Raw genomic sequence first — 14,962 nt, 5'->3', positions numbered from 1 at the left:
ACTTTCATAAATCCAAAGTGGCCATTAACATATATTTAACACCCCTGCATATTCTGATTTGTATTTACCTTTTGCTATGATTTATAGACGTTTTAATGATTTGAATTGTTCTGTATATAATTGTGTGATTACATTATGTTTTATGAAGCAAGATAAGATGGCGTGCTATTTTTTTCTCATTCTAAAACACTTTACTACATTTTTGTGAATTTTTAATGCTTGAATAATGAATAATTATAGTCTGTTTGAGGATTTACGTGTTCAACACTAAGTCGGACAGAGATCCAAGTGACACGTGCAAGATGGCGAACAAATCAACGTAATATTCAATCATCAACGAGGTACAGTTACGGAACATTACGACCAAGAGGAAGTCGTCCTTTCGTCATTTCCGGAATTGCTGTTGGCGGGTAGGCAGTTTGCTAGCTCCGCTGCAGAAGCTATTGTATTATTAAGTGTAGCCATTTGGATGGACAAAGAACCCAAACACCACTGAACCTTGAGTAGCTTTTTAGTTCCAACGGCTGGACCCAGGTCTGTTATTAGCTTGAAACAGTGCCGAAATCAACAATCGCTGGTTAACCCCACAAGAAGCTAATTTAAGATCACTGGAGTTTCCAACCCAGAGGTAAGGCTTTCTGCAAGAGAAACACGCCATCGCCATGTTGTTCCAGTTTGCAGGGTCTGGATGGCCCTTTTTTGGGAGTGGGAATAAAAGTTTGTCTCACATACCTGATGTAATTTTCCAAAGCTTATCTGTGTTTGGTGTTATTATGAAAATATACATAGCTGTTGTTGCAGTATGTGAAACTTGATCGCGGTAGTATATGCTTCCTGATTTAATGCAGCATTCGTACGACGCTAATTTCGTGTGATCTACATTTCAGTAACATTTAAAAACGTTTGTGCTGTACTCCCATTGTGTGTGTTTTCAAATGTGTAGGGTGAAATATCACAAAAATCTCACAATCGAGTCATACTCAACACATTGGTGTCGCACGCGCACAGCGACGTGAACATTCACGTGGTTTATCGATATCGAGTTCATTAATCTATTTATACTCTGTTAAAACTATTGTTTTAATACTCATTAAAGCAACTCCTTCATTAAAAAAACAATTCAAAGAAATTCTCTGGACGCGCCAACAAAATGTAACCCCCCATCCCCCAAGCAAATCCAATCTCACCGGAAACAGAATAAAGTGAAGTACTGCACAACTATTTTGTCAAATGTGCAGCTCACGGCACGGATGAAATGTCTTCCCTATCAAACCAACACGATGTTTTTTCAGATATTAAAACACTGTTTGGAATTTGTCATCATATTCAAAATTGTGGAAGTTGTGATATTTTAAAAGATTCAAAAAGCGGGCAAAAATGTCCCTGTTTCCCAATTCAAAACAATGGAATGACCAATGACCTCGCTCATTAAAGGTAAGAGCAAAGAGAAGCTTTCTGATTTGAGATCAGCATAGGGAGCGAGTATATGTGCCATGAGATCCATTTTTGCAGTGCGACCCTTGTCAGCCTGTCTTTTTGCTGCCAGATTCCCACAAGATCACTGCTAACCTTGTCTGCCTCCATTCTGTCTAGAACTGCCGCGGCTTGGAATTGAAACGGATTTACTTATTTAGATTTTGGTGTTGTTTTGAATTTAAGATAGCGCCACGAGTATTCCTTTACATCTTGTCTTATCTTTTGTTTTTCTCCTTCTTCCTTTCCTTTTCTCTTACTTTCATCACTTTGCTGCTGTAAAATGTAAATTCATTCACTCCGAGACTAATAAAGGCTAATCCAAATCACGGTTAAGTGACACAAAATGGCACTGTGACATTTTCTCCTGCATAGTACAAATTTGATGAGATTTTGTCAACAAATATGAAAATTACATTCGATAGGATATATAAAATGGATATGAAACCACAAGCTAACTCTCAGCGCTTTTGACTGGGGAAAGATGACTTATCCTGCCACACGCTCGATAAACATGAACATATTCTAGACCAATCGAGTACCTCAGATTTAAAATTTGATGTGGAAAGCATATAAACAATCTATAGTGCATTTTCCTGAGCAGCAAAATACCGATACAGTGACACCTCTATTTAAGAACCCCTTCAACTTTTTGGTTTACGAACATTAAAATTATGACAATTTTACCTTGGCATCCGAACTATTTTTCGGGATACATACAAAGCCGCCACAATGAGTGATGTGTTGTTTGCGAACGATCCCGTTCTCTTAACAAGAAAATGGAATCCAGCTTGTTTTGGTCCTCTATTCCCCGCCCCCAGTCATGGGTTAAAGCCACTTGATTGGTCAAGAGCGCAGCAATGGGGGGGTTACAGACAGAGATTGTGAAGCCGTTCTCCAAAAAGAAAATGGCTGCCGACTTTTTTTTGTCCTCTTTGATAGTTCAAAGGCAGAGGGTAGCTGCAAGGTTAAAATATCCCATCAATCAGGCTGCACAAACGACCCGCACAAGCCATCTGTACACTTGATGCAAAAAGCTATCAATTCAGCTAAACACAACACAATTGATGAGGAACTAGATACAATTATCACAGAGAAAGCACATACAAGGGATCATTCCTCAAGATGGTGAAAGAAGCCTATGTCATATCAAGTGTTTAATGCTGAGGAAACCGGCCACTTCATTGCATCAAACCATCAACGACCACCACAAAGGTAAATAAAACGACTTTATTATACAGCAGTTTATTTATTTAATTATAATACCATAGCGCATTATACACAAAATAAGGTATGTTTTGTGTAGTTTTAAGGCTTAGAAAATTAGAAAGTATAAAATTATGTTTTATGGGGACCTGGGAATGGATGATTCTTATTTTAATGGTTTCAGAATCATCTTTATTGCCGTAGAACGCACAAGGAATTTGTTTCCGGTAGAACACGCTGCACTAGTATCGTCGTCAAAATAAAATTGCTAAGTGGCACTATACAGTTCCATTTTGGCTACTGTTGAAAGAGTTCAAAGAGTTAATGGCTTGGGGGAAGAAGCTGTTTAAATGTCTGCTGGATTTGGTGCGCATGGATCAGTAGCGCCTGCCTGAGGGGAGTAGCTGGGTAGTAGTTGCGTAGGGTCCAGTAGGATTTTCCGCGCCCTAGTTTGGATTCTTGCAGTGTGCAAGTCCTCGAGAGTGGGTAGAGCGGTGCCAATGATTTTTTTCCGCCGTCCTAACTGTCCGTTGAAGTCGGATTTTGTCCATTTTTGTGGTGGCCCCGAACCAAACGGTGATGGAAGAACACAGGATGGATTCGATGACAGCCGTGTAGAAATGTTGCAGCACCTCCTGTGGCAGGCCATGCTTCTTTAGCAGCCTCTAGAAGTACATTCTCTGTTGGGCCTTTTTCAGGATAGAGTTGGTGTTGACCTCCCACTTCATGTCCTGGGAGACTGTGATTCCCAGGAACTTGAAGGTCTCAACGGTTGACACCAGGCAGTTGGATAGTGTGAGGGGTAGCTGTGGTGATGGATGTTTCCTGAAGTCCACGATCATCTCAACTGTCTTGAGCGTGTTCAGCTCCAGGTTGTGACGGCTGCACCAGAGCTCCAGCTGCTCCACTTGTTGTCGGTACGCAGACTCTTCGTCGTCTTTGATGAGACCGATGACCGTGGTGTCGTCTGCAAACTTTATGAATTTGACAGCTGGGTGCGTTGAGGTGAAGTCGTTCGTGTAGAGAGAGAAGAGCAATGGAGAGAGGACGCATCCCTGCGGGGCTCCAGTGCTCGTGGTTCGTGTTGTGGATGATATATTTCCCAGTCGGACCTGTTGTGTCCGTCCTGTCAGGAACCTGAGGGTACACTGGCAGATCGTGGGGGACACACCAAGCTGGAGAAGTTTGGGGATGAGGAATTCTGGGATGATGGTATTGAACGCGGAGCTGTAGTCCACAAACAGGATCCTTGCGTAGGTTCCTGTGGTGTCGAGTTGGTCGAGGATGTGGTGCAGTCCGATGTTGACTGCATCCTCCACAGACCTGTTTGCCCGGTAGGCAAACTGAAGAGGATCTAGCAGAGGTCCGGTGATGTTCTTTAGGTGGTTCAGCACGAGGCGTTCAAAGGACTTCATGACCACAGACGTCAGAGCGACAGGTCTATAGTCGTTCAATCCCGAGGGTGCTGGTTTCTTTGGAACTGGGACGATAGTAGACTGTTTGAAGCAGGATGGGACTTCACACTGCTCCAGGGATCTGTTGAAGATTTGTGTGAAGACCGGAGCCAGCTGGTCAGCGCAGACTCTCAGGCAGGAGGGGGACACTCTGTCAGGTCCTGCAGCTTTCTTGATCTTCTGCTGCTTGAAGAGCCGTCTAACGTCCAGTTCGTGGATCTGTAGGGCGGAGGTACGGTAGTTTCTGGTACCAATTAAGTTGGTAAGCCAAGGTATCACTATGTGTGGCATAATCACACAAAAATGTCATCACAAAGAATGTTGGAAACAAGTCAAATGTCACACGCAGACAGTTTCAGGCCAGCATTTGGATAAGTTACCCAGAATCAGGTGAATATACTCTTCTAAGGGTTGTACACAATCCATGACTCCCATCAACCAACAAATCATGCTTAAATAAAAATTTACGGCCAACCAACTGTAATTACTCCAATATTTAATATTAAAACACCAAAATAGCTTGTTTGTCTCATTCCAATCTGCGGGGTCCACTTCGACTGTTGGATGACCTGTCAGGTTTCCTCTCTTAGCAGCTTGATTGAAGAGTAAATCCAGCGCTTTAAAAAAGCGTCAGGCGAAGATAACCATGTCTTTTTTTAGTGCAGGTTATATCGTTTTAAAATGACTGCTTTTTGACCCGTCAATTCAATGGGCTTTTTACCCACGCTGTTTTTATTTTCTTTTTTTTTTCAATTGTCTCTTCCAATTTCTTTGGCTTAATCATAGGCTTCCTTTGATGCACCTTGAGATGGCAACCGCAGCAGTCAAGATAGGTAATACAGAAGAGGAGGGAGAGCAGACGCACCAGCAGCCGTCCGAGCTGCCCGAAACACCAACAGTAACCACTGAAGCGACAGCAACACCAGAGGAAGAGGAAGAGGAAGAATATGTGGTTGAGAAGGTTTTGGACCGAAGAGTGGTGAAGGGCAGAGTGGAATTTCTGCTTAAATGGAAAGGTTTCTCAAAGTGAGTCCAATATTATATTTCAAGAAAGGCAAAGATGTTGGGGTAATTTGCGATACAAACATCTCTAAACATCGCTTTAGAATCTTTGTTTACGTTTGGACTTCCTCATACGTCATATCCTGCCTTCCTTTACATGATGTCGCATCGACATTACGTCACATCCTATCGCGTCACACATTGTGCGCCACATAAATGCTCTCCCTTTCTAGTTCTGCGCTCTCTCTCGCCATGCTTCCTCCTTAGCCGACACCGCGATGTCTCCGCCCTCTTCAAAATTAAACCAACTTTCTGTTCTACACCTGGCTTCCTGATGATTTAACCATCCTCTTCCATCAACACCCGTAGAAGCAATGAACCAATGGCGAACGATCAAAATAAACCCGTCAAAACATGAGACGTAAACTTAGTTGATTACAAGAAAGAAATAAGACGAAACACATCAAAATATGTTTTGCTTCACATGAAACAGTTGACTAGATTGTAACTAGTTTAATTTGTCTTCGCTTGCCTGTTCAGTGAAGACAATACATGGGAGCCAGAGGACAACTTGGACTGCCCGGACCTCATCGCAGAATTCATGCGCAAGTACAAAGAAAAGGAGGATAAAAAGAAGGAGGGCAAGAGAAAAGTCATCAGTGATGGAGCAGGCGCACCGCAGGATAAGGGGGCCAAGAGGAAGAAGGAGGAGGTAAAGTTCTAACATTTTGATGCAGTATTTGGAGAGGTGTCAGTTTATCGCACCAATTGCGATCAATTAATTACAGCCCATTTAGTGTGTTCGTTTTTTTAGATTTCATTCATCTAAATTTTAATCTCTGCCATTATTGTTTCTGTGGGGAGGTTCTTTTTTTTCTAATAGCCCATTTTATGCGTTGGTTTCCTGTGTTTGAGTTGTACGGGGTTTCCTTACCACCGAAGCAGCTCTCATTTAGGCTACCACATGAATGCAAAGCACCTAGTCATGAGTGCAGCCACAGCTAACGTTTGCACAAAAAACGTTAGCGAGCGAGCAAGCCATACGTAGCAAAGCTCTTCTGCAAATTAAACTCGAGAACACCCCCGAACAAAACATAGATGAGCCCTCTGTACACTACTAGAAGTGATTGATGATTATTTCAGCACTTTTATTTTGTCACGATGAACAGTGTAATTTTTGAAATACAAACTTATAGCACCGTGATTTAAAGGTCTGTTTTAGTTACTGTTTACTTGCTGAATCGAGTTCAGTGTTGAGTGTTTGTATTGCTCAGAAAATTGGTCTTACTGTTTTTGATAAGTCAAACAAAGCACTTTTAAGGACCTGGTGTTCTATTTTATTTTTTAAATCTTTGGAGATTCATATAAACAAACAAAACAGTGATATTCCCCTTCATGGTCAAAGCTAAAGTTGCAGCTAGGTCTTTGACCACTCTCTAATACAACAGAAAGTAAATGACCTGGACTGTATCTGTCCAAGTCTGCACAATTAAAAATAGAGTAAAAATAGATTAATCGGATCACTTAATGAAAGACTTCATTTATTCGCACGAATCACCTGCTGGCAGCACCAAGTATTGGTGTCTATCGACCAATCGCGCTCATAGATAGTCGCGATCTGCGTCTGTCAGAGATATTCGATCGGACACTAAGGCTCGAACACAGGAAGATTGTCTTTTACTGCCGGCAGGGCACGCAGCCATTCAAGACAGACGCCCAAATTCTGCAGCCCTCTGCTAAACTATTCCTACAGAGTAAATGCAAATTTAAGTAATACATTAGTAAAACATGGTTTTCTTGATTTGAATACCGCACCCCTGGACGTCCCAAGCACCAACTGCTGTAAACAATAGAACATAGACCTTTTAATGTGTTGTCTTCCCCTGAATCGATACTTGCACTATGTACAGTTTTTTATGAAACAGTTTTGCACATTTACAGTATACACTTGACATTTTTATTTTGCTATGCATGGAATATCTTTTTCTCTATCCTTTCACCCCCCCACCCCATCCCCCTTTCAAATTGCTGCCGTGGACTGCAAATTTCCCCATTGTGGCATTGAATACTGGTTTTCTGATTCTGATAGACAGATGAATGAAGATGACAGGTTTCTGTGCTTTCATTGTGTACTCGAGTCAGCATATAACATATCAACATGAAACTTAAATATAACTTCTATTCTGTCTAATCTCTATCAGCATTTTAAAACCTTGATTTGAACATTCCAAATGCAAATTAAAGTTTAACGTTTTATGGTGGTGGTGTTTCGAGGTAATAAGTTGAGAACTGTTCATTATTTTAGATCAGAAAAGGTGCATGAAATTGCAAAGTGGTCCAAGATGTTCTATTGCAATGTAAAAGTGGATGTTTTATGTATTTGCTTTCCTTTTCTCCAGGGAGATAAAGTCCGAGGTTTTGGGCGAGGTCTACAGCCAGAGAGAATTATTGGCGCAACAGATTCGAGCGGCGAGCTTATGTTCCTGATGAAATGGTGGGCATGCTTTCATTTTGCCATTGATAAATACCCAAGTTATGCACTCGGCTTAAAAACAATGAGGGCTATGATTCCTAAAATAATTCGGCCTAATAGAATGAAGACATTTGGTTTTGAATCAAAAAACAAAACTGTCTGTCTGCCATCTTGTTGCTTTACTCACAGCATGCCTATCGTCATTTGACAACCGCATTGACAACTTTGGCCAAAGGTCAACTTTTCACGCAACTGATCGACCAGCTACCTCACGCGCATGTGCGCACATTCACATACACGCACGCCATCATGAGCAACAGTCATAATGGCTCAGAACACGAACAAAACAGAAAAAACAAAGTTTCTCACGAGAGTTTCTAAAAAGTAATCAGTGATTACCTTAGTCGAAACCTGACACGGCATCATGGGACGCACTTTGTCGTCGTCTTCAGTGCAACCTCACAATCGTAGTTGATATGTACCGTTTTAAAATCTTTCTCCTGGCGCTCACAATTCCCATTCTTGCCTGTGCCATCGCTGAATTGTGCATGAAACAAACTTTGAATGTGAAGAAATAAACGCCCACCCGCCTCGGCTTTCGCCTTGACCGGTGGACACCTCCCTCCGGTGCCATCACCCGGTCGTTTGCTGTGCGACAGTGAGAAACTGGCTGGCCAAAATGGCCGTTGCGGTGCCTGGCGTAGAATTAAAATTTGAAAAAAGTATCTGACTGTCGTGGTCGTAAGTCCTGGTGACCGTGAGTCACACCGGTCGTAACTCGGATGTTACCTGTATTACATATACAGTAAAGTCTCGTTATATCGATATCGGATATATCGATAGTCCCGGTTATATCGATATTTTTTCGGACTCCCTTGAATATCGATATAACGAGACTTTACTGTATATATATATATATACACAGTGATACCTCGGTTTACGAGCGTTACATTTATGAAAATGTTACCATGGCATACGAACTTTACCTTAGCATATGAACTTTTTTCCTTCACGGAGCTACCTCAATGAGTGATGTGTCGTTCGCGAACGAGCCCGTTCTTCTAACAACAAAATGGCTGCTGACTGTTTTTGTCCTCTATTCCCCGCCCCCAGTCTTCAGTTAAAGCCACGTGATTGGTCAAGAACGCAGTTGTGAGGGGGAGTGGTTTAAGCATTAAAGAGACAGGCAGACAACAGTGAGAGTTTCAACTTTGATAGTTCAAAGGGAGACTGTGGACTGCAAGGTTCAAATATCCCATCAATTATGCTCCACAAATAACCCGCATGAGCCATCTGTACACTTGATGCAAAAAGCTATCAACCCAGCTGAACAGAACGCAATTGATGAGGAACTAGATAAAATTATCACAGATAAAGCACCTACAAGGTATCATTCCTCAAGATGGTGAAAGAAGAAGGTTACGTTCCTCATCAAGTGTTTCATACTGAGGAAACCGGCCACTCCATTCCATCAAGCCATCAACGACCATCACAAAGGTCAATAAAACGACTTTATTGTACTGTACAGTTTATTTCTTTAATTATAATACCATAGCACATTTATTCTACATAAACCAGGGTATATTTTGTGTAGTTTTAAAGCTTAGAAAGTAGAAAATGTTTTATGGGGCACCTGGGAATTGATTATTCTCATTTTAATGGTTTCCTATGGGAAATTAAATTTTGGGATACACACTTTTCGCCTTACACACTCTGTCCTGGAGCCAATTAAGTTCGTAAGCCAAGGTATCACAATATATATATATATATATATATATATATATATATATATATATATATATATATATATATATATATATATATATATATATATAACTGACTGAAAGTTCTTTCACAATTTACATCCACGTTTTAACTTTCTCCTCCCCCTTGTTTTTTTTTCATAACAGGAAGAACTCTGATGAGGCCGACCTTGTCCCAGCCAAAGAAGCCAATGTCAATTGCCCCCAGGTGGTCATCTCGTTCTACGAGGAGCGTCTTACCTGGCATTCGTATCCCACAGAGGAGGAGGAGAAGAAAGAAGAGGAGAAAAAAAACTAGATAAGTGGATTTGGGAGGGGATGGGTGAAGGGTTTTAATTATCTTGTAGAGCTTTTAGTTTCTTTAACAGACATTTTGGCAAGTGTTTCAAGTCTAGAGAGTGGGTTAGTTTTTTGGTTGTTGTCGGTGGAGCGGTGGAAGTGGTAATTTCATGTGATATGAGGATCCAAATTTCCATTGATTGAAATATACTCCCAATGACGATGAATATTTTTCAAAGTCTCGCCCATTACATTGTTGAAAGTGTTCCGCTTTCTTGCCAGAAGTTTAGAATCGTTCAAAATTGTGATGCAGTGAAACAATCAAAGCTGTGACTCAATCTCACACCGTCTGTGCACAGCAATTAATTTGCATTTGCCGAGCGCTGCCAAACACATTCATTACTTGACTAAAGTTGTGTGTGAGACAAATGAAGATGGTCAACATATTCACGACGGCTGCGAAAGATGTGCATTTTCATGTCATACAGTATTTCCACCACCACTTGGCACCATTAAAAGTGTTGATTTTGAACAAATACATCTTAAGTATGCACGAGGTCGAAGATCGCTCCGCCTGACAGACTGATGTTGCGCCGAAATGCAGTTTACATGGAAGTCTGGTGTAACTGAGGGCAACATTATTTCTGAAAGGGCTTCATGGCAACGAAACGAATGACGACTTGAGGGTACCCGCCATGTTTGATTTTGAGCTGACCCAGAAACATAACATGGATACATTGGTAAATATTTCAATAAAGTACATTCCCGCTTGATTTTTGGCCTTGTGTTTTTAAAAACAAACTATAACATGCCTGCATGAGACATTTTTTTTAAGCTAGTGTTTTGCCATGTCTGCATCCACTAATATAGTGCGCCTTTGTGTGTAGGATCCATACAGAAATAGCACCTTCATCTTAATATGGTGCACCATATGGTCATGAAAATACAGTGAATCACCTTTGTCCCGTTGCCACCAGCTACCCTATCCACCACCACTTTTTTTATAAATGCCAAGGCCATGTAGTATGTCTTGTAACCTAAACACAGTGACAGCAATTTAGTTGCTGCGTGTTTGAGGCCATCGTTTCCAATGTGGTGACTCAAAGCTCATCTAGAAACATAATCGTATTTTTGGGATAATGAGTGAAGTTGGTTTTGGCCTGAGTCAAAACATACTCCAATATCGTTGCCGAACGTAAAGTCAAGTATTGTCCCCAAAGTCCTCCATTTTGAATAGATGAATCTCCCAAGGTTGAAGGATGTAATAATTTCCAGCCTTCCCCTTTTGAAAAGTCTGAAACACGGATATTCATAATGCACAGCTATACCAACATCTTTAAAAACTAATTGGTTGTACCTTTAAAGGGCACTCATTGGTAAGAGAAGACACTTTTTTCCAAATGTGTCTGTCAAGCCTCATTTTATCTTGTCACTATGTCATTATGAGAGCTTCAAATGCGATTTTAGTCAACATTTCTCATTTAATATTCGACAGGATGTTGAACGATGATATTTGATAGGCTTTAATATCGATAGGCTTTTTAGTTTAACGTCAAACTCCAGGTTGTTTTTCGATGAGACTACAACAAACCACATATCAAATGAAATTGACCCAAAAAAATCACACTTGATGCCTCTTCGCTCTGATTGTACGTTCACTCTAATTGTGTGTGCTTTTGAAATTTGTTTGAATACCGTTTTGTCATTTTGTGTCATTGCGCATCATTCCAACCGGAAAAACATTTTGAAATTCAGCTGTGTGTGTGACCAATTTTCCCTCACATAACGAGTGTTTATACTGTATGAGAAAAGACAAATGTGATGCTTCCACACTATTAAATGCAATTTACTTTCAAGCCACTCTAGTAAATACAAATAAGTGTTGTGTATGTGGACTTGTTGAAGCAGCACGCTGTCTGAAATAGCTAAGCCACTGATTGATTGTTGTTTAATCATTTCTCCAAATATAAGTGACATTCAGCTAAATTTGTGGACACCATTGTCAACAGCCATCAGTAGTTTGACCCCCATGGGAATCACATTGAAATAAACAAATCACATATGGACTTTAAGAAAAACGGTATTTGACCTTATAGTACGCCATTTGATTTTATTCCTTTTTTTGCACTGAAAAAGCTGTTTTCACATTTAGAAGATCGAGAGGCAACTCATAAAACTAATCACCCCCTGTGCAACTGTATTTTTCTGTGTATTTTTATACTTTCATTTTTTTTTAAATGCAAAATCTTTGTGAATCAGTGTTACTTCTGTATGGCTTTGATTCGTTTCTGTGGTCATTTTGCATATACCCCGTACAGTATATGTCTTGCATTGTCACCATTGACTGATCCACTTTCAAACAATAAAGTTTTTCATTTTCTGAACTGTGGATTGATTCATTTCAAGTTTATTTTACCCAAAATAATGAATCATTATTTATTTTTTGCTTTCCATAATTAGGTCTGTGTGAGCTCTCAGTCGTACAGGAGTGGTCCATCGATGAGAAGGTTTCTTCAGCCGTCATCTGTACAAAAGTGAAGGTTTCGGACGTTTCGCCTCCTATCCAAGAGGCTTCGTCGGCGAACTAAAGTATGACTGGTCGTATCGGCCCCATTTATATATCCCTAATGTCCGGACATGGCGGCGCCGGACACAGCTACGATAGGTCCCTACTCTCAGGTTGGGGGGAGCAGAGGACCACTCCCTGTGGCCCCACTGAATGTTCCTACATTCCTGACTAACGACTGGCCTATTTGCCCCACTCCCACCAGTATCACCTCATCAGCATTACGAATGTTGCCTACGTCCGAAACCTTCAAATTTGTACAAATGACGGCTGAAGAAACTTCGATTTCCATAATTAGGTAATTATTTTATGCCAGCTTTTCAAAAAACCAACAGTGGATTGGATGACTCTGGTCCAGACACATTGTTTTCAAGATATTCAAATCTGGATTACTCATGCTGGAAATGGGGCAAGGCATTTTAATGTGGACATTCTCCAAGATAAGAGATCAACAGGCGAAGAGCCTTCATGGAAGGCTTGAAGTGTTTTTGGTTTTGCGACAACACACAAAAGTAACCAACATTTCAGTTTGTAATTTCTTTAATAAACACACACCAAGCCACAGCAACAAATAAACATGAATTGGACATCTCCAAAAAAAAGGGCGGGGGGCTACATTTCCAAGACTATAAAATAAAGAGTTGTTTCTTGGAAATGACTAAAATAAATAAAAACTGAATATGAGATGGGCTCCAGCACCCCCGCGACCCTAATGAGGAATAAGCGGTACAGACAATGGATGGATGGATAGATGAATCATCTTGATTACTGGAATCTATCCAAAGGTTTGTTTCATGGGGATTAGATATATAAGTATATAAGATAAGTATACTGATGTTTTTTTTTCTTCTTGGGTATATTTTAAAGATTTATTTGCTTCATTACCGTAACAGTTGAACAAAAGTGCAAAATATAAATGTCAGTAAGTACCATAAATTGGATGGGTGAATGGATATTTTTATTTCTGAGACCAATTTATAAAGTTTGCAACATTTTATTCCAGAAATCCACCTTGATATACTCCGTTGGATCTGGATAATCCTCCCCACACAGACTTACTTTTTTTTTAAAGATATTGACCTACTGAAATATTTTGAACAACACAGACTGAAGATTTGATCCCTATTCAAACTGAAATCGTATTACATGAGCTAATTCTGTTTCGGAATACTTCTGTCCCTTTTGAGCAAGCCACTTTGAAGATACCACCCAATCCATGAACCACAATCTTGTCATGTTATTTTTGAACAAACACCCCCGATTTCAGACACATTGTGCCAAATGTAACCAAATCTTCCCCAGAACATAACAGGACAACCTCCATTAATTGCACAGGTGGGTCAGTGTTCTTTTCCATTTATGCCTTTTTTTTTTTTTGCAACAGCAAACACAGATCAGATGTGACTTGGCTCACTCTTGTTAATTTCAAGTTATTTCAGTGAACACAGACCATCAAAAATTAAAAACAATTCAAGTGGTCACTAAACTACAGGTGAAATACAAGTTGTTGAAACTGCCTCGAACATAGCTGGACGTTTCCTGTTATTTCAGTATGGACCATTTGATCTGCTCCTTGGCTGACTGCAGAACCTGGAAGAATTAAAAAGAAGACATTAGATGACATTATTCCGCATCATCGTAGACATTTCTGTTTGCCTATGGTGTATTTCTTGATACGCTACTTCGAGAGAAGTTTAAAGGACAACCGACGTCTCCGGACAAGTTGTGTCCATAATTTGTAAAATGGCTTCAAATGACTTCTACTGAGCGTATTTTAATAAGATTCCACTGCATATAGCGAGCTAGATGTGACCTTTTAAAACTCGCGCTGAACATTCAGGAAGTCTTGTTTTTGAGTTGGTGACGAGTCCGTACGTGACGTCAGAAAAGGACCGCCTCCTCACCGTAAAAAAGACGCATTGTAGCGTCTTTCTATCACGTCAATGTATTTTGCTGTACTGTTTTTTTTAAACCATGTGTTACACCCAAAAGCCGCCAGCAGAGGTAGGCAATCTCCATGGAAGGAATGTATCAGCCTGTGGAAACGGGCTGATTCATTCCTCACAGGAGCTCGTTGCCATTTTTCTGCCTCTTTTGTGGGACGTTACATTGCAGCCCAGATGCCTCAAAATGACACAGAAGGACTTCTTTAATCGATGGCAAACATGTATGCTTTCCTCTTCAGAACTATTTGAATCATATTCATAACTGGATGTGTAACAAGAAAGCATATTCTCCAAATCTGAAGCCATTGTTTGGATTCTCCAGCAATGCAAGACGTCTTGGACTGAGGGCGGGACTTTCTGAAAATGCCCATTTCGCAGCTCATTTTTTTTGCAGATTTTGGACACTTTAAGTCATTTTTATTGGTGTTTTGCATTTGACTAAAAATATCATACTGCTTGTTTTGGGTATTTTAGATGCTATAAAACGTTTTTCTGATGTCAGTTAAAAAACAAAAAAGTGACGTCGGTAGCCCTTTAAGCCTTTATGTATCCCCAAAACAAGGTCGAACCACAAGATGTAATTCACCAAGCAATGCCAAGGAAGAAGAACCAAAAGCGTACCATTTTAAATTAGTAGCAGTTACACACAAAAAAAACACCACAGCAAAAATATATCTGACTCAATCTCTCATTTGACTCAAGCCAATTTAATTTGCTTGGGAAAACCTCAACACACACATCCACACAATCTTTGACCAGTATGTTGGAGTAATTCACGATACAAACATCTCTAAACATCG

The 14,962-nt window shown here is 40.4% G+C and overlaps 2 protein-coding genes across 4 annotated transcripts in view; one reads left to right on the top strand and one right to left on the bottom strand.

Annotated features, from left to right (window-relative positions):
• Nucleotides 1-403: 403 nt before the first annotated feature.
• LOC148885953 (chromobox protein homolog 1-like) lies at nt 404-12,034 on the top strand. Its single transcript, XM_089019394.1, has 5 exons — nt 404-628; nt 4,920-5,159; nt 5,676-5,847; nt 7,535-7,629; nt 9,519-12,034. Exons 2-5 carry the CDS (start codon nt 4,930-4,932, stop codon nt 9,667-9,669), a joined length of 648 nt encoding a protein of 215 aa, XP_088875520.1. The 5' UTR covers nt 404-628; nt 4,920-4,929; the 3' UTR covers nt 9,670-12,034.
• Nucleotides 11,592-14,962, bottom strand: part of copz2 (coat protein complex I subunit zeta 2) — a 26,400-nt gene continuing 23,029 nt past the window's right edge. For all 3 annotated transcript variants that reach the window (XR_016118123.1, XM_089019395.1, XM_089019396.1), the window contains one exon: nt 11,592-13,806. Coding sequence is in view for 2 of the 3 variants with exons in the window: in XM_089019395.1 (XP_088875521.1) it covers nt 13,759-13,806 (48 nt within the window). In the remaining variant the exon portion in view is untranslated. The remainder of the gene's footprint in view (nt 13,807-14,962) is intronic.

The sequence above is a fragment of the Hippocampus bargibanti genome, linkage group LG17 (genome assembly GCF_051943395.1).
Source record: "Hippocampus bargibanti isolate YZ-2025 linkage group LG17, ASM5194339v1, whole genome shotgun sequence".
Taxonomy (NCBI): Eukaryota; Metazoa; Chordata; class Actinopteri; order Syngnathiformes; family Syngnathidae; genus Hippocampus; species Hippocampus bargibanti.
This window is presented reverse-complemented; position numbering and strand designations above follow the sequence as displayed.

Coding starts and splice junctions, on each gene's coding strand:
- LOC148885953 (XM_089019394.1), top strand. CDS start 4,930: ATGCACCTTGAGATGGCAACCGCAGCAGTCAAGATAGGTAATACAGAA. Junction 5,160..5,675: donor AAATGGAAAGGTTTCTCAAA/GTGAGTCCAATA, acceptor TTGCCTGTTCAG/TGAAGACAATACATGGGAGC. Junction 7,630..9,518: donor CTTATGTTCCTGATGAAATG/GTGGGCATGCTT, acceptor TTTTCATAACAG/GAAGAACTCTGATGAGGCCG.